We start from the raw sequence: 24,853 nt of genomic DNA, 5'->3' as shown, positions 1-24,853 counted from the left end.
GCTGTGAACCAAGCTTTCTGTCCTCATATCCCCATCACCAGCCTTCATGCCAGCCCATAGCCCAGTGCTAATGCCAGGAGACAGGTCACTGCCCATCCTTCATCCTGCTCTGCAGCAACTCAATACAGCCTGCTGCCTTTTGGGAAAAACAAACACAAAAAAAAGCCAAATAAACAAAACCCCAACCTCAAGCAATACCTGCCAACTGCAAGCCCTGCCCAGCTATCCCAGCCTCCTGGCCTGTGCATGCACCAAAGCAGACACGGATCTCTGGGCTAGATTAGAGAGGTAAAGTCTTAAATCTAGCGCTGTAGGCTAGGGCTAGCATTCACGTTGTTGCTTAGGAAAGCTTACAGTTCCACACAGGCTGCAGAGGTCAGCAGCAGGCTGTTGAACATCAGGAAGAAGGCACAAGTTTGTTCTTACATCAACCCTTTGAAAATAAACCAGGATACGCACAAACACACCCCCCCACTTGACAGTGGGATGACAGGACACTACGAGACAGACATGGACACGACCTGATGGGACAGAACAGACCAAAAAATAAAAAGCAAAAGCAGTTGTCGTGACCTCAAACTGTGTTTAGAGTTAGTGATTGTTGCAAAGCAATCCCCTACTATAGCACTACACAAGAGATGGCATTTCTGCCCACAAATTTAGTGTGATTGCAGAACACCATCCTTGCTGATATTTTAGATCCTCACCATGAGTCTTCACACATACAAGGGGGGAAAAAAAGTGTCCTTGGTGGTTATGATGTGCCACCATCTAGAACCGCATCATAAACTCAGCATTAACAACCACAGCTGCAGTCCCTGCCTGGCCCAGAATAAATTATGCCCCATTAGCACTTTTTCATATATTAAGGGAGCCTTAACGCTTTCCAGTGAAGTCTGAGCCAGAACTTACTTCTCCCTCTAGAGGATATGAAGATTAGCACCAAGAATGTAAGGTTATGTCAAGACCAGGAAATTAATGAGATGCTAAAGCAGAGGGTTATTGTTACTTTGAAAGTCCAGTAGCATTTTAGAAGGACCAAACTTGCCACTGTAAAAACAATGAGCTATAAAGTTCTGGATTTTTACAACAACGGCCTAGAAAGTTCAAAATAAGTTCTTAGTTAGTTTAAATGCAGAAAGCTATCTGTGAACCTGAGAGTTGCAAACCACTTTCTGTAGGTCCTGCTTCACTCACTGAGCAGGAGGACAGGGTCAGTCCTTTCTCAATGATGCCCAGTGACAGGACAATGGGCATAAACTCAATATAGGAAGCTCCACCTAAACATGAGGAAAAACTTCTTTACTGTGAGGGTGGTAGGGCACTGGAGCAGGCTGCTCAGAGAGGTTGTGGAATCTTCATCTCTAGAGACGTTCAGAGCCTGCCTGGATGCTGTCCTGTGCAGCCAGTCCTAGGCGATCCTGCTCTGGCTGGGGCATTGGATTAGATGATCTCCAGATGTCCCTTCCAACCCCTGTCATTCTGTGATTCCATGAGAGATGAAGACAGGCAAGTCCCCATAACCAAACAAGAGACCCCTACACACTTTCCCACACTAGTGATCCCCCCCCATCATTCTGCAAGCACATCCCAAGGAGAAGCCCAGGGTGAAGGGCACACAAAGCACCTGCTACATTCTGCATCCGTGGATATTTACAGTACCATATTCAAACTGGACATACAGTTTTACAGGTGAAAACTGCAGGTAAGGATACAGCTGGAGAACCATGTAAGCACACCAGTATTCTGGAATCCACCCCTTGCTTTGGCACCCCTTCATCACTGGCTTCCCCGTTAGCTGTGCCCAAAAACTGCCAGACACATCAGTCCTCAGAAAACATTGGCCTTGCTTAATTTCTGTCTCGAAGGACCAGAGGTGTGACTCTTGCCTGAGCACACATGCCAAAAGCAAGCACGCAGCCTGCCACAGCTAGTTTTGCATTGTTTAATCAAAATATTTCAGCATGGAAATGAAAACCCTCCGAGGAGACAGATCCTTACACGCAAAGCTGGTTTTACTGGCTTCATCACCAAATCCATACAACTCCACCTTCTGATGGTTCCCTAGCTACGTACAACAACACCTATAGCACTGGGGAAGCCACGAATTAATACCAGTCTGGCACAGGCTTGGAACTGGGGAGAAGCCTGACACCAACTGCTGGGAGTGCAAACCAGCTGTGCATTGCTGCCGGACTTCAGGGAGGTGGAGGGGTGGGGTGGATCCCACTGAACAACTGCAGCACCTCACCAATGAGCTTCTTTGGAACTCAGCATATTTTAGCTAGGAGTATCTCCCTCCCAGTCCTCCCCCCCAACCTCTCCCACTGAGTGGGAAGATCAACTACTTGGGAATGCCCTGGAAGACAGGATTAATTACTTCCATTCACTTCTGTCTCTGACAGCAGAGTTGCAAATATCCCTGCCCTACAAATTTAAGCCTTCAAGTGTCACTTTTGGTCACAAATTCCCAGAAGTGCATTTTTCCGAGCACCTGACCAGTACCTGAGAATTTGGTATCTTTCATAGGCTCAGCCTGCTCTAAAAGCTACTCATAATTTAAGAAGTTAACAGCATCTGAGATTAGACACCTCGTCTGCAGCTCAGGCTTACCTGTGCTGGTGCAAACCCCATGGGCAGCAAGCACCGTGCTGCAGCCCACCAACAGCCTGCCCCCTGCACAAAGCCCCTTCTCCTGCCTGGTCTAAACCAGTGCTGCACTAGATTGAGCCAGCTCCCCTTAGCTCCACTCTTCTCAGGGTTTGGTGAGGAGCACTTTGGCATTCCTTCTGCCTGCTGTTCTCACCGGTTCTTAAAGCTCCCTCCTCTCGCTGCTCCGCTTTCTCCTCGCCAAGCAGAGGAGTCTCATTCAGCCCTTTCAGCCCCTCCCCAGAAGGCAGCTGCTCCATCCCCTCTGCCACGCTCTTCCCTGTGCTGACTCAGCAATGCAGAGACCAGAGTTGCAGGCAGCACATTACAGCTCAAGATTTGGTCAAACACATTTTGTCCCCAGCTCGAAGCCTGTATGGCTGCTTAAAACAGAACTTTCCAGTTGACAATTTTACTTACAGGGGTTTTGATTTCACAGCTGCTTTCTGAGATGTTTAGTGCTTCCACTTTGGCCAGAAATGAGCATTAAAGTAGTTGGCAGTCTTTTGCAGTTGTACAAATTCATATGGGTTGCCCAACAGATTTGGACTCCAATTCCTCTTCAGAGGAGACAGATACCAAAACATCTGTGCTTTGAAAAACCACATCAGGCATTGCAAAAAGCCTTACTTGCAGAAACATTCCCAAAGCCATGGTGACAAAACATTTGAGCTTCTGCCACCACCTCAGTACAGATGTTCTCGTTCAAAAGGGGGAAAAAAATACCAACAACAAGGATGCTTTGACACTGGAACACCCAGTGAGCAGAGAAAGAACAGGTATGCAGTCCATAGAAAGGAATTCTCAGTCTCAGGGGGCGGGTATCACACCCCCACAACTCAGCCTCACTGCTGCAGTAACCTCTCAGGGAAACAGCCCATCCGTTTTCCCACAGCCCACCTCTCCAGGGTCTATTTGCTTGTGCTGCGTGTCACTAGGTGAGGTCCATGAGGGAGACACTTGCAGTGCCCCACAAGAGACCCCAGAGCTCTAACAGTAAGTGTGATTTGGGGAGAGGGAGGAAGACTAGGGATGATGGAAGGGAAGCATGACACGGAGCTGTTTGTGTCCCAGTTCCAACAGAAGGCGCTGGCATTGCTGCCCTGGCAACGCTGCTCTGTCTGCACAGGTACCAGCAGTGGGACATGCCATCATCAGATCCTAACCCCCAGGAGGTAAGAGACCCCACCTCATCACATGTTGGTATCGATATAACACAACTGAGTAGCACAGCACTACTGTGGAGTTTTTTTTCCAACCATCCCACCCCATCCCCACCCTCCAGTGCCTTTCAGTAGTTATGTCTAATGTTTCCCAGAAGCCATTCTCTTGCTTCAGGGATCACCAGAAAGGTGGCTCACCTCATGGTCCTGGCTCAAAGAGCTCTCAGTCCACCCCACTGCTGTGGATCACCTTACCTGTAGACATCTCATGCCTGCAATGGCCAGGACACCTGCACTCACAGCCCACCCAGACAAGCCATGCCCAGCTGCAAGAGCTACCTCCAGGCCACCTGCACTCACACAACACAGGCTTTTCTAGCATGCTCCACCTCAGGTGCTCTGCAAACACCCCGACGACATCAACATGCCCTAGAGAGGCCGCCTGAGGCGGCTCATGCTTGGCACAGCCTGCACAGACAGCCCTGCTGCACATCACCGCCAGCAAGGCTCCAGCCCTCCATGACTGATTCAGGACCACCTTCATGCCACAGGAAGGCTGAAGCCAGGCAGACTTGATCAGGCTGTGGTACATGACCTGGAGGGAAGACAAGGTTCTGTGGGCTGGATGTTTCCTCCTCCCTCAAGCACAGATGATAGCAGCCTCCTTTCTCTGAAGTGTCTCCTCTGGCAAAGAACCCAAATTCCCCAGTGGGACACACACTCTGGCTCCGGGGCTTCCTGGCTCTTGGCCAAGAACTAGCATCTATCCTGGGCTTCAGAGAACCCAGCTCCAACAAGAAGGTGGTTGTTCTCTTGCGTCTGACAACGCCCAACTCGCACTCATCAGCCATGGACCAGCTTCCTGGTGGAGTAATCCACTGCTGGGTCACACCAAGTTAAAGCACGCACAGCGTCTGAAGAGATTACCGTAGCCTTAGCCCACTTCACCAAAAGCACAGAGATCTGCTGGAGGAGGGCAGCAGCTCAGAGCCAATCCCCCACCCCACAAGCCCTAGTTGCTTCAGGAACCACAACTGCTGTCACGGCTGCACACACTGTGGCTTTGTCAGCCAGCAGGAAGAACCCCCGATGCAGGGGGATTTCAAGGGCCAAGCGCACAAAGCTGCTCATTGTTTCAGTCACCTTCAGCACTGCACCTACAAACACAACCCATCAGGTTCAGTGCAGCTATCAGCAAAGCCAGCTCCTCCTGATGATGTCACTAAGCAAGCTGCCCAGGACATCAAGGAAAAGCAGGAATTAACATGTCCATACACCTAGCAACATCCTAGCCCTTGGTGTTAAGGCAAGTGGCCATCAACAGTACTCCCTCACCTTTGAGATGTAGGTCTCTTTCACCAAGTAGGAGGCTGCCCCCTTCCTTGCACCTGGTGTAACGCTGTTTTCTGAAACAGGTATTTCATCCCTTTCCCAACAAACATCCACCCTTGCTAAGGAAACACCTGTCTTGCTTCCAGACACGCTCTGGCAACACTGCCTGCACTTACACCCATACTGTTCACAGGAGTGCCCTCAACCCCTGTACAGACAGGGAGAAAGCAAGCAGAGAGAGCACGAGGTCTGTAAGCATTGAACAGTTCCTCTCATCAGATTTCTAGCCAAAGGCACCAAGGAGGTTGTAATGGTCAAACTGGAGAGTGCAACCTCATGTGCAACTGTCCAACATCATGTCTCTTCGGGTGTGGAAGATGAACAGCAGAGAGAAGAAAACTTCACCCTTCCCCTGACCATCTCATTATTGTTGGAGATCCATTGATGGATAAAAGCTGCCTCTGTCATCAGAGGATGTGTGTCCTCTAAGTGTAAATCCCCAGAGCTTCAACTCCACCCCTGAAGTGGGAGAACATACCAAGACATTTAGGGGGATCAGAACCTTTCTCTGTGCTGGCACAAGGGCTTCTGAAGCTGCAGGCAGCAGGAGGAGACAGCTGATGTGCCACAGCATGAGGAGGACACCTCTCCCAAGACTTGTCAGCCCCAGTGGTCAAAGTAGTTGCCAAGTGAGAAGGTGGCCTGCCTTCAGCACAGTGCCAGCCCGAGCTGGTCACTTACAGGCTGCGCTCTGCCAACCCCTCCCTCATAAATAGCTGGGGCACCCTGACACAGCATGGGCCGGGCAAACACTGAGCCATACCACAGAGAGGTCCTGCCACCAGCCTTTACACAGCCTTGAATTCAAACACACAGGATTAATGTTGACAGCAGATAATCATGTGGCCAGCTTACAAAATAGCTGGTTCATAATACTCTTAGGAGCAACAGTGCCCCATGTTGGGAACCAAGTAAAGCAAACAAGAAGTCATGTTTGGGTACACCTGCCTGATTGCCTCAGAAGGGCACTGGGCAATGAGGGCAGCGGTGCAAGCAGACAGAGGCAGCAAAGGCACAACACCTGCTTGCACAGTCAGCCACGGGCAGCTGTGAGAGCCTGCACACAGCTGGCTCAATTTGTGTGCACACGGTGAGGGTGGGACAGGCCTGTGAATCGGCATCCCCCCTCCTCCAAGAATCTGTCTGCATCAAATCACTGCTCTGGAACAAGCTGAGCTGGCTTGTTTGCAGTGTGAGACAGGGGAGCAAGACCCCAGGAACATATCAGTGGAAGTTTAACAACAGGTTAAATCTGCACAGATAAAGGACTCTGACATACAAGTGCTAAATTCATTCTTTCCCCCTGAGAAACCCAAGGCATATACTCTGTTCAAAGAAATACACAGTGTTATTAACAAAACCACCGTCACAGTTAGCACTGTATGTATATAAATAAAGGACCTTTTAATTTAGAAAAAAAAAAGATGGTGACTAAATAACCTACAACAAGCCATCCCTTTTCCCAAGGCAAAGCTGATTTTATTTGCCTTTCTTCATTTTTGCAGTCTTTTCTTTCCGCTTCTTCACATGCTTTGGGATTTTGTTTTTTCTCTTCTCTCTTTGGGCTTCTTTAACCATCTTTTTCCTTTCCTATAAAAGACCAAACACTGTTCATTTACAGCCAGAAGGAACAAGAGATTTTGAGCAGGTCAATTGTTACCAACTAACGAATACACCACATACAGTGAGGTTATCAAGATGAAGAAATTAAAAAAAAAATCAATAGGAATGGTGAGGTCAATGGGAAAAGGAAATATTAGGTTGGTGGTGGAGCTAGGAGCTGCACCTGGGTAATGGCAAGGCAAATTCAAGCTAGTTAAAACCTGGGTTTCATGAAACTTTCGAAGAAAGAAACACTCTTAACTCATGCTATTTACACTGAAGATTACATCAGGATGACTTGATTTTGGTTTTCTGCTACCCACAGGGCTATTCTAGTATGAGTTTCTGTGTGTCAGGCAAAAATACTGATCCAGTAACTGCTGGTAAGCCAGAGCGAGCTGATAGTCATCACGACTGGGCACTACGCTACTGCAATGCACTGATTTGTGCCAGGCAGTGAAGGGACTGCACTCAACTAGGAAATACAATGGGGAGGTGGGGAGAAATGGAAGTAATTGCTGTCAATCACGTGTTCAACCTACAGCTGAGCACATAGGTTACCAGAAACTTTATCTTACTCCCACAGAAACAAGCCCAAATGAAAACTTGTCCATAATGATAAGAGACCAGGACTTCCCTGCTTCACATCTGAAAGGCAGCAGCTCTAGATTGGTGTAAGAGTGTCTAGTAGAGCACCACATTTTTGAGCCATGGGATGTATTACCTTGCCTTTTCCAGGAAGAAAAAACAAACTCCCAGATCCTGAACACCTTAGGCCTGGCAAGTTTCATCCTCCTTTTGCACAGCATTTAAAAGACTGCCAAAGGGCTCCCACCCATGGGTGATACTCTGCAGAAAAGCCTCCCCAGAGCACAGCATACTTATTCTGCAGTTTGGAAAACAAAACCTTAAAAAAAACCCATAATCCCTCTGCATGACCACCTTACATCTCTTGCCTCCAGCAAAGCTAGCCCGCCCCTTCTAATGGTACTGCAAAAACCACTGTGTTACAAACATTGCCACCAGATCTCCAGTTCTACAGAGCAAGTGGTCTCAGTTCCTGGGGCGATTGGGGATTAATCAGGGACACAACCACAAGCCTGAGCACCAATGCCTAGTGAGAAGCCAGCAGCACCAAAGAGCTGCCCAGGCTTCACCAAATTACGCTCTGCATAGCCTCGGAACTCCCTGTGTGGATCTGTCTGCTAACTTCATCTGGGTTACAGAGAGGTAGGTCAGCAGTTCCTCCACACAAAACCACTGTTAATCAAGCACCCGTAATGAAATCCCCTTGCCCTGCTCTTATCCTCCACAACAGGAAAAGTCCACAGCTTGTTTCAGACAAGAAGCAGCCACACTCACCCAGAACTGTTTGGACTTTTTCCCTGTCACATAAGCAGAGGTAAGAGAAATAAACAATTCCTGGCCAGCTGACCTTTTTGTCCATGCTAACTTCAGCGGGTTTATCTTTGGGATGTACGGATTCGTTACAGCCCAAATCAGAGTCCTCTGAGCTGCCATCACCATCATCAGAGTCTGTGTCTGACTCGTCTGTCTTCTTTTCCAGAAGTGCAGGAATCTGCAGGGTGTATCAAGAGAGAATTGTATCAAATCAAAACAAAGAATCCTAATGACAATGTACATGTATACATATATACACACACACAAAACCAAAACAATCTGCTGCAATGAAACCCTTGAGTGAGCTCCTGCCACCTCCTTTACAAAACTGTAAACCCATGAGTGAGCTTGTGCCATCAGTGAGTCTCAAGAACAGGAATGAAAAGCAGGTTAATCCACACTAAGGTCAAGGAATCTAGACCAGACAGCACAGGTCAGGCCTTATAGTGCAGCTGTATTGGCGCTCCCAAGCTCCTTCCCATGAGTTAGTGACTTGCTAACATATGTGGAAGCCAATTTTTAATTATACTTGGATCACAGCCAAACCTACCTTGGGGGCACTGTATGTAGGCTTTATTGCAAACAAATATCTACACTGGAAAACTCACTTACTCTTAAACAAGCCTGGAGACTGTGCCATAGCCTGATCCAATCCATATTTATATCTCCATTTTAAATTAGAGCCTATACCACTGCTAGATAACATTTACAAAGGAAGGAGGGGGAATCCACATAGGGGCTTCTGCCTTGATTTATATTGCTACAGATTGATCTGTACCCAGACTCTGATCCAACACGCTTTACAGAAGTGTCCCTGTCAAGTACTTCAAATATTGTAAGACCTATCATCTTATGCCTTATGCTGCAGGGTTGCTCTTTACACAGTAATTAGAGCAAAGCTACCTTGAACATATCAAAAATTGTCCTCATGCTACAATTTAAATCAATTATGTTCTCCATAACTGGAAAACATCTTCTCTCCTCTCCACTTTAACTTCACAGATCACAGCCATAGCAAGGATGATCATTTCCTTCTCAAGAAACCCAGCATCAGCTGTGGCATAGGGAAGAAATTCACGTGGTGTGCAGACACTCTCAAGACACTCTCATGCCAGACCCATCCTGGACATAAATGGTCACTTCGAAGACTAAAGGCTTCTTTCATGGTGTCAGGGGCAAGACAATGCAGCCTCTGTAATCCTTGTAGGTGCTTTTCTAAAAAGCTAAGAAGACAGACTTCAGAAAGACCCTCTCACCTTCTGAACACCAGACAAATCCTTCTTCAGTCCTGTTACAGTTTGATAGAGAATCTACACAAGGAAGAAAATTATGTTATTGAAACAGGAGTCCTAAATCTTCAAGCCCAGAGAAAATTATCTCATTAAAAAACCCCAAAACCACAAAAAGGAAACACCCCAAAACATCAGCATTAGTACTAACCAGATGCATGAGGCTAGATTCAGCACTCTGTGCTTTGGTAACAAGGCTGTTTTGTCCGTTGCTATCAGTTCCCAGTAAGAATTCATATTCCCTCCCTCTTTTCTGCAGTGCCTCAGCATGCCTACTCACGTTATCTTGCTGCACATTCAATGCCATATCCTCCTCTTTCAGTTTCATCATGATATCCACATCTCTCTCGTAGTTCTTAACTTCGGTCAGCGTCCGAGGGATGTAAGCTTTCTTGAACACCTGGCAGGGTGGAAAGAAACACCAGCTTTATAATCTACATGTAGTTTCAGGATCTTCTTCCTTCCTAATTATGCATCCTTAAGAGAATAATCACAATTGATTTCATGGCTCAGAGAAACTAAAAATTTGCAGTCACCCACTCCATTTGAACTGCATTGTGTTGGGGTTTTTTCAAAGAGCAGAATTAACATGCAACCTAAATATTATTATTTACAGATGATGACTAATAAGGCTCCTTCCTTACCATGACCACCAGGCCAGTTACAGGCTTCTCCAATCCTTCCAGCTCCCTCCAAACCCATTAGAGTCCTGAGGTTTTATAGTCTATGGGTTTTCTCTAACATTTTTATTGTGACATTTATGATGCCTTCAGGAGCCAGCATCATTAAAATGCACTGTTGGAATTTACTGTATAAGAGACTAAGTGCTTCAACCTAGAGTCCAAGTCAGAAAAGGTTCCTGCAGCAGAACAGTACTGTAACACCTAACTGCAGGATCAACAGTATACTTAACATTGGTCATGCAGTCTTTTTGAGACAGTCCTCCAGCAAACTTATGTCATTACCAGATCAGACAGAAGTATTTTGCTTCTCTTTTTCATGGTATCAGTTCAATCCCAGTATAAATTCATAACTGAATAATAAATTCATGATCATAACTGCTAGACTAAGTGCTGCACAAAGAGCAGAGACACCAGACTCCACAGAACTTGCTCTTAATCAGCTCTACTCTTCTGTGAAGGAAATGATACAAACTAGGCCTGGTCACCAAATTTAGAGGCTACCAAACCATCTCTCTTACAGGTCAGGAACGTTATATTAGCAAAGGAATAACTGGTTTGCAAAATGTGGGCTTGCAACAATACACTAGTGTCCAACCCTACAGCTGAAAAGTTGCATGCTGAGGATATCTAAGGAAACAAACAAGCAAAACCCCCCAACTTTTTGGCAAGCTTGAGCCAGAAGCAATTAGTAAAATCTGCTGGGTTCCAAGGGGGGGGGGGGTGAGGGGGTGTCTTTGATAAATCAAGGAGTATTGACTCCAAAGATAAACACCACACAAAACAGTGCAAATTGGTATCAGTGAGAACTTATTCCGCTCAGAGTTGCTTTTTGTTTTCTGTTAAACCCTTCTAGAACAGATAGATAAGGTTATGCTAAAAATTGTTTTATCTTTGTATCAAGCCTTTCCAGACATTAGCAGTTCTCTGTAATGGACTTTAAACAGCTTCACTTAATGTAAAAGAGAGAAATAGTACATGGAAGAACTGAATTAGACCAGGACTGGATTTTGGTCAGATTTTTTGTTAACTGAACCTGAACTGGAAGATACACCAAGGGACCCAGCTACAGGCAAACATATTGGTTTAAGAAATGCTTTCTAACACCTTATTGCTGTCAACTTTTATGCATGGCATCCCTTAATACTTCTGAACTAGTTCAAGACATCTCCATATCACAAACAACATTTTGCCTATCAACTGCATGGTTTGGCAAAGGAAATGTAACATTTTTCATAGCTGAGAAGAGGCAAGGTTAACATTAATTTCATAGCAGGAACAAAAATCCTCACTTACTTCCTCATCCACTTTATCTTGACTGGATCTTTCCTCCTCTGTTCTTTTCGAAGCTATTTCCATTGCCTGAAGAAATACAGGACACCACAAAGTTATCGCTCTTTAGAATCGCATCACTTAATCCAACTAACCATTCCCATCTGCGTTCCTCCCTGTACTCTGCCATCACTCCAACACTCCAGCTTGGCCTACGCAATGCCTTCAGCGACACCTCATGGCAACCGGCGTCCCTGCAAAGCGCCCCGACACACACACCCCAGATCGGCTTTACCAGCTGGAGGAGAAGGCGCTTGCTGCTCCTCCCAGCCCAAACGATGGCAGGCCCAGCACGGCTACAAGTCCTAACAGCGCAAGAACACAGGGAGCGGTGCACATTCCTGGAGCTTGGCTCTTCTCACCCATGCTGACAGAAAGTACACAACACCTGGAAACCCCGGTGCTGTACCAGTATTTGGGCCACACTCACACGGTCCTGACCAGTAATGACATGGCAAATCTCCACCCTGCTCGTGGCATACGTGGTCCCCATGTCTCTTGTGTAAACTTCCCCCACCTCCCCCCACCTTTGAAAGAGGCATCTAACTGGGACTGGCTGTTAGAGGTGAAACACACTGTTGCTGCTAGCAGCACTGAGTAAGTTTACTCCCTCCTAGAACCCACACGTTCTGCCAGCCGATATATTTTCCTTGCAAGACCCTGTACAGTGCAGTGACATTACCCTAAGTAACCTTCCCCCCTCAGCCCACCCTGGCCAGATCTGCACTCTTAATCCCATTCTCCATATAGGCATGGTTGTATTTCTGCAGAGCTTCTCCTTGCCAAGAAGAACTCATTTAAAGCACCCTGGGTTTAGTACCACCTGGAGCTGACATCCAAGCTTTCAGGCCTAGGCTTTTTAAGGAAACACAGAATGCAAGTGTTGTCACTGTACAATGGTATAAATGGAAAACACCCATATGCATTTTTCAAGCACTAGCATAACACAGTGTCATGTACCAGCTTCCTTCAAGGGCAGAATAGAGAGCAAAAGAGCTGAAGCAGCTTGGACTAGATCTGACTTTATTGTTCAGCTCTTCCCCCATAAGCACCAAGGCCACAAGGTCTTACCTTGGACAGGTAGTCATCGATGTTCTCACTTGTGATAGAAGGATCAGTAATAAACTCAAACAGCTCCCTCACAGTCATCACTGCCACATTGTGCTTCTGGAAGAAGTCTACCATGAAACAAGGGCAGAGACAAAAGAAAACAGCCAAAGGTAACAATGTGTAACATATACAGCTGTGAGGTTAAAGTGACAGCCAGCCAGTGGCCCTGATGACTTGGGAAAGTCTCAGCAGCATGTACTGCGTCATACTGGGGTTAGTTATCAGATGACCCTTGTCCATCTGAAATAAAACCGTTCCCTTGAGATGCAACAAATCATAGAGTCATAGAATGGTATGGATAACAACTGGATAAGCATAAAAGCCAGATCTATTGCAGCAGGAGCCAGACTTACAGAGCGGGGTCTAAGTAGTAAACATCTCAGACAGGTGTAGTATTTGCAATGACTAAGATGAAAAAAAGAAGTATTTCAAAGAATAAGGAATGGAGACCTCAAACTTTTGCCAGAGAAACACAGCACAACCTAATTATGATTCACAGGAAGGCCTATTAACATATTTGTTTTCCTCAATAACACACTCAGAATTGGTTTCTCAAGTACAACCAATTTGGAGGCTGCACTTCTGTACCGAAAAACATCAGTGAAAAACACTAAGGACTGCTTAGTAAGCTTTTCCTACTGAAGTTCTCAGGAGATCTCTCACCAAGAGATATTGATCATAGAAAGCACAAACAAACAAGCACAGTTTGGATTTGGAGGCAGCTCTCTGTGCCCATGGAACAAAAAGTCTTCACAACAATCACAACCAGGGCAGAGCATGAAGCCAGGTGTTTCTGTCTCTGTAGGAGCACTACACTCTCACTACAACCACACCATAACCACTGCAACCCACTAAGGCACAAGAATATCTAGAGCAAGCAAGCCAGAAGACATTAAGAAAAGAGCAAGGGTGCAAGTACCTGACCCAGAGGAAATTCATCAACAGATCATGAATAAGGAAAAAAAACTAGCATACTGCAAATCAACAACCATGTAGCATCAAAATGCACACAGGTCTTTTTCCTTAGACTTTCAAGAGCCTCTGTAAAATTATAAAAAACTCAGTCTGGAAAAAAAAAAAGGAGGAGGGCAGGAAATGGGAGACAAAGGCAACCTTCAGTGACAGATTTCTTGTACTCAGGGAGGAATACACCCTACCAGGAGGTGTGTGTCTGTTACACAACATGCCTACCCACACACAACAGCCAAAATTCAAGAGAAAAACGCCATAAAGGCACTTTGTTTATCAAAGCACTACGACAAGTGATAACATCTCTAATAAATTACTCTATGCTTCAATCCTCTCAGCTACTGGGACAAGTGCAGGGAACTCTACAACACAGAGTAACTTCTGGCCAACTGAGGAATTCCCCATGTGGATTCCACCCACTGAAGGAAACACACCAGTATGTCCAGAGTCCTTTAAGTAAGGGAAGGGAAGACAGGGTGGGCTCAGATCTGAGACTGAGCTCCAATTGATTGGAAAACCTGAAGTTTAGCTGTGTGACCCATTTCAGCCAGGTGATTACTAGCACAATAAGCCAGCACTCGTGAACTCAGCTCGGTACACTGCTCCTGGAGGAAGCCAGCAGAGCCTAGGAGAGGGGGGAGCATTTTAACAGAAGCTTCACAGCTTCTGTGGTCAGTTACACCTGAAGGAACAAAGGGAAACACAGTTCACCTTCCTCAAGAAGCAGGCTGTGAGAACAAGAACCCCGGCGCAGCCCACTCACCGTTAACGTTGGCACAGTCCTTCCGCAGGAACTCCAGGGCGTGCGGGTGGTCGTGCTCCACAGCCTGAGACACGTCAATGATGTACGCGTCCCCGCTGTGGTACCTGCACAGAAACCCAAAAAACAGGGGGCTGCACTAACTCCACCACTGTTCTACCAGAGACTATTCAGGGGCAGGGAGCCAGGTGTGCTTCAAACTTTGAAACCAGCAAACAATCTTCACGTACACCTCCCGTGTTAGGGCTGGAGTCGGGTTTTTGGGTCAGTCTTTCCCTCCTCTAAACCAAGTGCATTATTAAACTTTAAAGAAACAGCTTCCTCTTGAACACAAAAAGCAGCATTATGAGGGAGAGGAGAGAAAAAGAACAAAGGTACCTTACAGTTTTTTCTCTTTAGTTGAGGGGGTTTGGGGTAGGGGGTGCAGGTTGGGGGAGGGTGGAAGTGCCTTTGCTTGCTTGCTGGTTGTGTTTTTTGGTTGGGGGAAAAGGGGGTTGATGTTTGTTGGGGTTTTGTTTTGTTGGGTTTTTTTTTTTTTAACAGAGAAAGCTCAGATCTGGGTTAAAAGCTACATAATAATTACATAAGTTACAAAACTCAGTCACAAAAAGGACCCCACCTTCCCTTAAAGGTAGATCAGTACTCTCACACAGAGGCTGCCAATGCATGCACTTTAGATGTCACAATTCAGAGGAACATTTAAGAACATACAGCATATTAAATTCGCTGAGATCTGCGTGAACAAGTCTGGCATCTTGATACATTCTTCTCATGTACTGGATAATTTGCAGGTACAGCTCCCGGACTTTGGAGTCAGATAACTGAGCGTTCTTCAGCAGAGGAGCAGGCCTTCAAATCACAACACAAATAAAAGAAAGTGAACACTATTTTCCCTCTTCACACCAACTGCAGATGCTTTAATTGCTGGACCTGATCCTTCCACTGAGTGAAGCAAGTAAGCATGAGCAGCTAAGTGCATGGAGCCAGGGTGACGGGCAGCAAAGCTTGGTATATGCTTGCCAAAGATACTGAAGCTCTACTTCCAGACTAATGTTTGTACTACAAAACAATGAGGTATCTTCATGTATGATTAGCAAGCCTTTCCAGCCTTAATCTCCAGCTAAGCAACTTTACAAATTCACTTTGCACACAACTGAGGCTTCAGGATCACGCAGACTGTCTGCAGTACTGGCTGGCAAATGTCTGGGTGTTCTACACGTCACACCATCCCTAAGAGCAACATGTTAATTTCACAAGCCTGAAGCAATAGGTAGATTCAGAGGGTTGGTTTGTTTGCTTTTATTAAACTTTTGTGGAAAGCTAGTTATAAAGAAATACTTTGATTTTCCAAGGATACTTACCTATCGCCTTTACCAATAAAGCCCATGACAAGCACATGACTTCTCAGCATAATTGGCTCTGGGCAAGGTATCTGGGCTGTATTCAACCTGTAATACAGGAACAGGGCCACAAAAACAAAAAAAAAAAAAAAAAGAAAGAAAGAAAGAAAAAACAAACAATAAAAACCAAGCTCTATTACTTGAATTGCACTGGTGCCTGTAGGAGCTCTGTTGCTTTAAACATAATACACAATGAGCACTCATCCGCTCAGGAAACTCTCACTTGTGAGGAACAACTAGGAAATTAATACAAAAAGCCACAACCATTCTGGTGCTGTCCCTTCTCTGAGCATTCATGTGTCAGACAAAAAAAGAAAGAAAAAAATCAAACCAAACCCATGAACACTTTACCCAGTTCAGGTTAATCCTAGATTAACCTGTATCACACAGTGTGCTGTCACTCAGCAGCAGCTATCTCTAGCTTTTCCTCACTTCTCAGCCACCTCAGATTTCAGACATTAAAGAGCTGAAGGCATAAGCAGCAAGACAAAAGAATACCTTTATTCCCTCTCCCCACCTTTTTTTTTTCCCTCTCTCACAGGGAAGCTTAACTCACTTTCCTGACCACTCCAGAGACTCTAAAAGGTAATGACAGCCGCAGTCTAGTAACTGGAGAGTACCTCCCATAAAGTTTCAGTTGCCCCTGCATGCTGAAATAGAAACTGGAAGAATCACCTTATTAAATTCCTCATTTCTTTTTCAGCCCAGGTCTTCACCATTTTCCTTGGGTTGCCTTTGCAATATCCATGGCGAAATCTTTAAATTAAAGACATAAAAGACAACAGGGACTCTTAACCAATCAATATTAGCACCAGTGACTTTATCACCTTCCAAACAACCTCTTTTCCCCAGTAAAACCAGGCAGGAGTCAAACTCACCTGAATTCACCACTCACATACTTATCCCGATCTTTAAACATCAGAATAGAGGTTTTGTAAATCTTGATTGCTCTGCTCTCTCTGTTCGCAGTACTGGCATGATACACATTAGCCTATTGGGTTACAAAGGGAAGGCATAACGTTAGTGAAAAACTCCTTAAACCAACACAACCTTCTCTCCTCTCCTTCTGAGACCTGGGAAAAGAAGTGTTAAAAAGATCTTTGTTCCTACATGGCATTTGGCCGAGCCAGACTGCACACAAGGGCAATCTCTTCTTCTACCAGAGGCAGCTGACAGGAAGTACGCAACACTGGGTAGGGGTGTGACGATGCATCTAGGACAAAAACAACACCACACAAGAAAACTCTCACCCACATCTTGGAGACTAAAACAAGCCCTTGTGTGAAGGGTTAACTGAACCCTGAGCACTATTACAGGCCCTAAAGCACGGCCTGAACAAGTCAAGTTGATACTTCACCTCCACAAAGAGTGGAGATATGCCTCTAATCAGCATCCAAGGACTTAGAAGAAAACTACATCAGCCTAGGGACTAGGCATTCTACAATTGATTTATTAATTTACTTGGAATTTTGTGGTCTTATTTTAATTATCTGTTCTGTTACTTGATAAGAGCAGCACAAAAACATGCTGGTTTTGTAAAAGCAATGAAGGTTTAGCAGTGTTTTAAACAGAAGTTTGTTACTCCCCAAATCTTCCAACCCGTGGAGCTGGTCACATCTGCATGCAAGAGTCTTGCACAACAGAAGAATTACCTGGCTTTGGAAGTTCTTCAGTCATTGTTTAGTATTGTGAGTACACCCACCCTTTCAAAAAAATTCAGTTACAGTATAAAACTAACAAGATCCACAAATTTAAGATAGCATTTAAGTACCTTGAGAAATCTTTCACACTTGGGGAAACTTGTTTCCTTTAAGATAAATTGCATTTTATCTTAAGATAACTTCCTACCAATCACGCAACACACACAGAGCAGCAGTACTAAACCCAAGTATTTCAACACATCTTCTAAGCACCATCAGCTTCCACCAAGCTTGCCAAGAAAAAGAGTATTATGTCACCTGTAATAATAAAAAACCCCCACAACTTACTTCTTTCCCTGTGCTGATACAGCCATTGATTTCTGATATAACACCTCTACTCAGCATCTTGAAGAGAATCATTCGGGTCCTTGGATCCAACACCTTAAATTTAATAGGGAGAAGTCAGCACCATTGTTATCTTTAAAGAAGACAAGACATAATAATACAGTCCAAGCTTACTACTATATTAAAGGACCCACGGCATCAGACCATTCTGAAGGATCAAATTGCAATCCAAACCACTCAGAATTTTGCCATGATTTTAGAACAATACTTTTCAACATGGTTTTGTTTTTAAGCTAGGCACACATCCTTGAGCTTGCTCTGTAACAGACATTAAGAGAATGGTTTCTCACGGACAGCTGCTCTAAACGTGTTAAAATAAGGTTTCTCTTGAGATACCACTATCATTACTGATACAGAGCAGTTGTGTGGCCTTGGGCCAGTGATAGCTCAGCCTTGCTAAAAAAGAAAAAAGCAAGCCCAGTATTTTTATTGTTCTTTGGAATTTAATAAGAAATTAGATGGAGTGCTGCATTGCACATATGATCAAACACAGTGCTAAGAATAAAAAGAGCGCTCCGAAATGTTTATGGAAACAAGTGCAGTCTTCACACAAGAAATGTAAAGAAACGACAAGCTCTGTCAGGATAGGAAGGGAAACAGAATTCCAAGGCAAAACTCTGTTCCTACAGTGTCCCTTCTACCGTCCATTCCCAAATTCCACATTATTTGTTCTGGTGAAAAAAGAAACTCGATGACTTAAGGACTTGCCTGTTCTACTGTTGCTCTGTCTGACTTGTCTTTGACTCGGTACCTAACAGAAGGGGAAAAAAAAGTTACACATCCCACATAAGGGGTCAGTGCTTTGACAGAGTAAAACATGACACACTGTACCATGTATGACCACAGCCTCAATTAGTAAGGTTTTCAGCTCCCATAAAAGCAAAGGTTTCTCCTGCAGGTGGGGGGTGGAGGGGAAAAAAATCGCAAACAACCCCCATAAACATCAGCACCCTTCATTCTTATAGCTATCTTCTTGCCTCCCCCAAGTTACGCTCATTCTGGAGAAAACAGTCTGAAAAATGTCAGAAAAACTGTCTGAAAAACTTAGGGCTACAAGCTGCTACTTCTTTAAGTACCTAAGTAGTACCACCTTTCCCTCACCAAATCATTAAAGGAGCCTTCAAAAGGCTCCCAATACCTTTATTAGCCCAACTACTGAATGACCCCTGTATAAAAACCAAAAAAAACCAAAACAAAATACATCAGAGATAAAATTGTGTTTTCTAGTGGAATCACACCTGTCACTTCTTTCTTGCAACACCAACAGAATCAGATAACAGAAGAACCAAAACTTTGGAACGATTCCGAAACCAACAGGTTTTAAGATCAGAGGGCAAACTGCACATAGCCTACTTATAAATCTTGGTTTTCTTAATAAATTTATTCAAAATTCAGGATCACACTCTGAAATAATAGCTGCTCTTCTTGGTTCAAATTATTTAAATGAAAATAGAACCACGAGCAATACTTACATGTCTGCTTCCTTCTGCCTGGACTTTTCTGTGACTCTGTTTATAACAGAGTCATCAAAATTTAGCTTATCTGAAAGACACACAAAAAGAAATGAAACAACAAACAAAAACCAAAGGAGTTTCCTACGTTCAAAATTGCCCCTGCAATCCTGCTGCCAGCCAACACTTCACAGCACAATGTTAAAACACAGGCTGTTCCCCTGTAAGGAGCACAGAAGCTTAGTGAGGTACCAGAGCTAAAACCCAGCTCTCCACTCTGCCTACATTTCAAAACAGGACTGTAAGGTAGCAACACAGCTTGAGAGAGACAGTCCTGCTGACACAGAGATGTAATGCCATCCAGAAGTAATACTCACTATTAAAATTGTCCCCCCTGGTCTTATGACAATCAAATGCCATTTTCCCGAGCAGAATAAGCAACAGCCTCAGGGATTCTCTCCCCATATGTATTTTAAATGGTGTTTGATTGATTGCTACATGTATAAGAGCTGCTGTACTTGCCCACATACAGCAGCAACACATTTTTTAAGCCTTCATTTTAGAACCACCTTGATATAAAGGAAAACGCTACCTTTATAGAGGTAGTGTCAAAATGCCCCAGTCACAGCTATCTCTTGTCCCAACAAGCTGAGCCAAGCAGCCACTTCCATCACATGGTAAACAGCAAACCATACCGGCTAGGACAACAGTCTCTCCAGCTACCACAGAAAACTCTACCCCCATGAGGTAACTGTGCCACAACGTACCACCCCAATACTACAGGGGACGGGAGTCATCTAGGAAATACAGCTGTGATAGCAGCTTTGAGAATGACCATCATCATCATCACAGAGTTCATACCCTTCCACCAGCCAAACAGCTTGCTCTCCCTCCTACAGAGAGACTAGGGACGAAAGACTCTGTGGTCTGGAGAAGTCAAGGGGAAGAATAAAAAATAAGAAAAAATCCCCAAAAGCGCCCTGTCACTCTGAAGGGGAATAGAAAGGGGTGTGGCAGCTGCTTAATGGAGAATAAAGGCAGCTTCAAGTACCCAAAAGACATTTTTCAATCTATCTGGGTATAGTAAACTGCCATTCCAGTGAGTTTTGGATTAAATTAAGTAGGGTTAGTCTAGAAATGTCACAGATTGCTATCTGTTTTCATAGAAGACAACAGTACAATTATACTCACCTAAATTAATTTTATGTTCAAATTTCCTTAAAGCCTTGTCTGTAGGAGTAGACATTCTGGCTGAAGAGCAACTTGGGGGCTGCCTATTTGCCTGAAACAAAGGATCTGTTAATATAAGTTGCAGTCTCTAAATAGCCCTTTGAAATACAGACAACCTGACTGGAAAAGTTGCTCAAATGTCTATACCTAGAGCTGTAAAAGGAAAAACAGAACAGGTGAGGAAATGGATGTGGATTAACATCAGATTTTACTTAAGAAAATACAGGCAACAAACACATCAGTTAAAATTCAAAACAGCACCCCAGTTCAGGCTAATTTTTAGTCTGGGAACTGAGCTGCAAGTGTCTCATATTTACACTTTTTTTCTATCTGTAAAATGAAGGGAAATAGCAGAGAGAAACAAGGAGAAAAATGGGAGAGAAAAATGAGAAGGTAACGAACATAGAAAATTTTCCAAGGTGCTTTCTCTTCTTAAAGGTAGCCCTCCAGTCACGCTATCTGAACACAACTTCACCAACACCAGACAGCATAAAACTCTTAACTAAAGGCAAGAATAAATCACCCAGGACAAGCAATAGGAGTCAGATTCCATATCTCTCTACTCTCAACTATTGTGCCATGTTGGTATCATTAAGAAATAAGGGTTTGAATCTCCAATGTCCAAGTTGAGGGTAAGAAGGATTCTAGTTCTCACATCACGTGTGCTTTTCACTCTGCACACCACCAGTTTCCATGCCAATGGCACACACACTAAACTAACTCGCTTCTAGTACCTCCCTCCATCTCCTATGCTTTCTTCTGCCTCCTTCACTATTGGTGCAAAACAACCTGCTTCACCCTGGGTGGGACAAGCAGGTATGGTCTAAAAATCAAATAGAAAGGATGGGGAAGAAAGATGCTCAAAATCAGAGAGGACAAATACCAAAAAGCAAGCAACATCAGTAGAGATCGGGGTGGGCAAATAAAGGAAAGCTGAGAAAGGCAAGGAACAGAAGGAAAACTGCAGTGACAAGGAAAATCCAGCAATGGGGTTTGAGACACAGAAATCAAACAGAGCTCTAGCTGCATGTACACATGGCATCACACAGGAACAGACTCAAAGAAAGGGAATTCTCTCAAGGAGAGAATGTTCAACATAACACTTACAAGAACAAAGACCTCCAGGCTAGCCCCATTTGCTCTCAGGCACCCATGATGCTCCAAAACAGCCTTCAACATACCTGTGGATTGCATCCACCAGCAGCACTGTGGTGCTTCATGAGTCTTCCCACCTCATCATCCCAGTCCCAGTCTTCATCTTCCTCGTCCTCTTCCTCATCATCATCACCATCTCCTGTCTCAGCGTTAATTTCTTCGTACACGTAAGACTGGCAGTTCCCAGTGACCTCACCTTCTTTAGCTGTTTCTGTCTCTTGTGTAAATTCACTTCAAACAAACACAAACATTAATATTACAAATCATTATTACAGTCCAAAAAATCTTTTTTTTATCCCAACAAATAATTTCAGAATTTCACTGTCAGATGTTTCTCACTTCTCCTGTCTTTAAGCAAGCATATATGAGCACGTCACCGCCTCAAGGGAACGGGCTAGATTTAATTGATCTTCTTCACCACTTCAATGCCACCTTCTAACTAGTTCTGTAGTTACATGCATTTGGATCCCTCTGACTCCGGTCAGATGAACACATGAGATCAGGCCAGCTGCCTCCTTCACCAGAGGTGAACCACTCTGCTTCCTGCCACAGCAGATTTCCACCTGCCAAGAGATCACACAAAATCTCACCGGAGGCAGGCTGGCAGGCAGCCTGACAGTAACTTGGGGCACAAGCACAACCTATGTGAAAAAGTTAGGGCTAAGAAAAAGTAAAAATTTGTGGGACAAATGAAGCATTTAAGCTTACTGAAATCTTAAAATTCTGTGGTATGCCACGGTCTTCTGCCAGAAAGAGTATCACTGAATCACAGCACATTAGGAGTTGGAAGGAACCTCAAAAGATCATCTAGTCCAACCCCCCTGCCAGAGCAGGATCACCTAGACTAAATCACACAGAAACGCTTCCAGGTGAGTTTGAATACCTCCAGAGAAGGAGACTCCACAACCTCTCTGGGCAGCCTGTGCCAGGGCTCCGTCACCCTCACAGTGACAAAATTTCTCCTTACATTCACATGGAACTTCCTGTGCTCCAGCTTGCACCAGTTGCCCTTTGTCCTATCGCTGGCCACCACTGAGAAGAGCCTGGCTCTATCCTCCTGGCTCTCACCCTTTGCATATTTACCCCACAGGAGATTCTCCACCAGTATTGGAAATTTAATTTAATGAATGGTAAACTTGAAAGGACTTGAGCCCACAATACCGGGCTACTCCTTACTCGAATATATAAAGTATAAACATAAACGTAAAAGCCTCTGGGCTTTCGGTACAGCCGAGACAGCGCTGTGTTTCCAACAGGCTCAGAGCCACCAGCTGCCCCCAGCAACTTCCCATCCCCGGCGGCAGTTTTCACGCGTCCAGGCAGTCACAGCCCAGAGCCACCCCTGCCGCCCGGGGCCGGGGCTGCCCCTCTCCGCGGCGAGGCGGCAGCCACAAGCGAGGGAACGGGAGGGCCGGGGGAGCGGGCACAGCCTCCCCTCGCACGTCCTCGCCGGACGCGGGCTGCACTCCCGCCCTCCCCCGCCCTCTCCAGCCGGCACCCCCGCACGGCCCCCCGCTCCCCAGGAACGGGCCGGCTCCTGACGTTCCTAAAGCCGCTCGTCGTCTTCTGCCGGCCGCGCCCGGGGACAGAAGCGCCCGAACCGGCACCGGCGACTCCAACAGGGCCTGCGGGAACCGCGGCCCCGCCGCCCCCCCCCCAGCGCACCGGCATCGCCCCCCCCAGAGGCCCGGCCGTGCCGAGCGGCACACGCCTCGCCGCTTCCTACCCGTCGGAGCTCTCCGCATCGTCAAACTGCCCGGGCACGACCTGGCTCATCACCAGCGCCCGGTAATCCATGGCGGCAGCCGGCGGGCGAGAGAGAGAGAAGGCAGGAGGCTGCCGGCCGGGCTCCACGCTTGCGGGCTACAGGCGCCACACCGCTCCCTACGGTGCCTGCGGAGGGACGAAAAGCATCGAGGTCCTCAGCAGCCGCACTACGCGCCTCCGCCCCCACCCGCTTCTCAGGCTCGGGCGCGGGGATTGGCTGCGAGCGCCTAACGCCGGCCCACACGCGGGTCCAGCCCAGCCACGGGCCGCTGGCGTCAGAGCGCAGCAAGCGGCGCGGGGAGCGGGGCTGCGGTCCTGCGCCCAGCGAAGCCGGCGGCCCCGGGGTAAGCCCGGCAAGCCGGAGGAGCTCCCGGCAACCGCTGTGAGCTAAGCGGTACGCAGACGCTCGCCTGCGTGATACGGCACAACGCAGCGGTGAGAGCCCGGCATCTCCAAGCCCTCTCCTCCGGACCAGAGGAGCCCGTTGGTGCCGCAGGCTCAGGGCTGCTTCCCCCTGACGCGGCGGTGCGGAGCTGCGTCACCTGTAAGGCACTGGCAGAGCTTTGTCTAACGAGCTCTGAAACAACCGACAGCTCCCCACCTTCATTAAATTAAAGCTCCGACTACAGGCAACGGACTTGTGCGGCTTCGGTTTGTCTCTCAGTGCGCTGCTCGGCGCCGCCGCGGCGCACGTAGGGTTGAGGCAGCAGAAGTCGGAGCTGTTGTGCTCCCGCCCTGCGGCGCGGAGCGGCGATGGTCAGGAACGCCGTCCTTTTCGGTAGGTGTTTGCCCGTGACCCAAGCAGTACACGCAAAGGCCCGCTGCAGCTGGGCAGACAGCGGGGGTGCTTGCACTGAGGAGCCTCTGAAAACACCCACAAACAGAACAGGTGTCATTTTCGAGCCCAACGCTTCTGTACAATCAACCCCGTGGGAGGCTGAGTGCGGAAAGCAACAAGCCAAGTCCTGACGCTTGTCAAGCTACAGCCTATGTCAGACTGTGTCTTGAGTGCTGATGCTTAAAGCTTCTGACGCTAGGTCACCAGGTGCTTAAATACCCCCTTTTCTTCTCCTTTTGCATAGAGGAGGGGATACTGTGTCAAACGCTCTCTCTCTGCAATAGAGAGTGCCGCCCGGCAAGGCAGAAAACGCACAGTGCCAGGCTGAAGGAAGAGCACGGCTGCTTTCCAAAGCAGGAATCTAGGGGGGAAGAGGTTTCATTGCCAGAACAATTACTACAGCTCCTCCAAGTTCCTCCTTAAAGAGCCAGTGGTAGAAGTGGGTTATACTAAAGGTCTCCTATAAATGGCATGCCTCACTTTCTCACTCAACACTATGGGTCTTCATTTAAAATCGCTCCAGGTTTTGGTACTAAGAAAGAGGCTTCCGGCGAGGATAATTTGCACCTGGCTAGCAGCCCCCGGTAAGATTTCATGCTGCTTGCATGATGAAAATACCT

General features: G+C 46.3%; 1 protein-coding gene across 1 annotated transcript; it reads right to left on the bottom strand.

Annotated features, from left to right (window-relative positions):
* Window positions 1–6,583: 6,583 nt before the first annotated feature.
* On the bottom strand, window positions 6,584–23,507 carry RIOK1 (RIO kinase 1). The gene is made up of 17 exons (XM_084260850.1): window positions 23,355–23,507; window positions 21,655–21,859; window positions 20,435–20,525; window positions 19,265–19,334; window positions 18,501–18,543; window positions 17,736–17,828; window positions 16,626–16,738; window positions 16,423–16,503; window positions 15,709–15,795; window positions 15,059–15,196; window positions 14,351–14,454; window positions 12,580–12,686; window positions 11,473–11,538; window positions 9,777–9,896; window positions 9,464–9,517; window positions 8,242–8,385; window positions 6,584–6,794 (listed from the first exon to the last, which is right to left on the bottom strand). The coding sequence occupies exons 1-17, from the start codon at window positions 23,423–23,425 to the stop codon at window positions 6,684–6,686; spliced, it is 1,698 nt and encodes a 565-aa protein (XP_084116976.1). The 5' UTR covers window positions 23,426–23,507; the 3' UTR covers window positions 6,584–6,683.
* Between the last annotated feature and the right edge of the window lie 1,346 nt (window positions 23,508–24,853).

Source organism: Gallinula chloropus (assembly GCF_964237585.1).
Source record: "Gallinula chloropus genome assembly, chromosome: 2".
Lineage (NCBI taxonomy): Eukaryota > Metazoa > Chordata > Aves > Gruiformes > Rallidae > Gallinula > Gallinula chloropus.
Note: the sequence above shows the minus strand (reverse complement) of the source record. Positions and strands in the feature narration are given on the sequence as shown.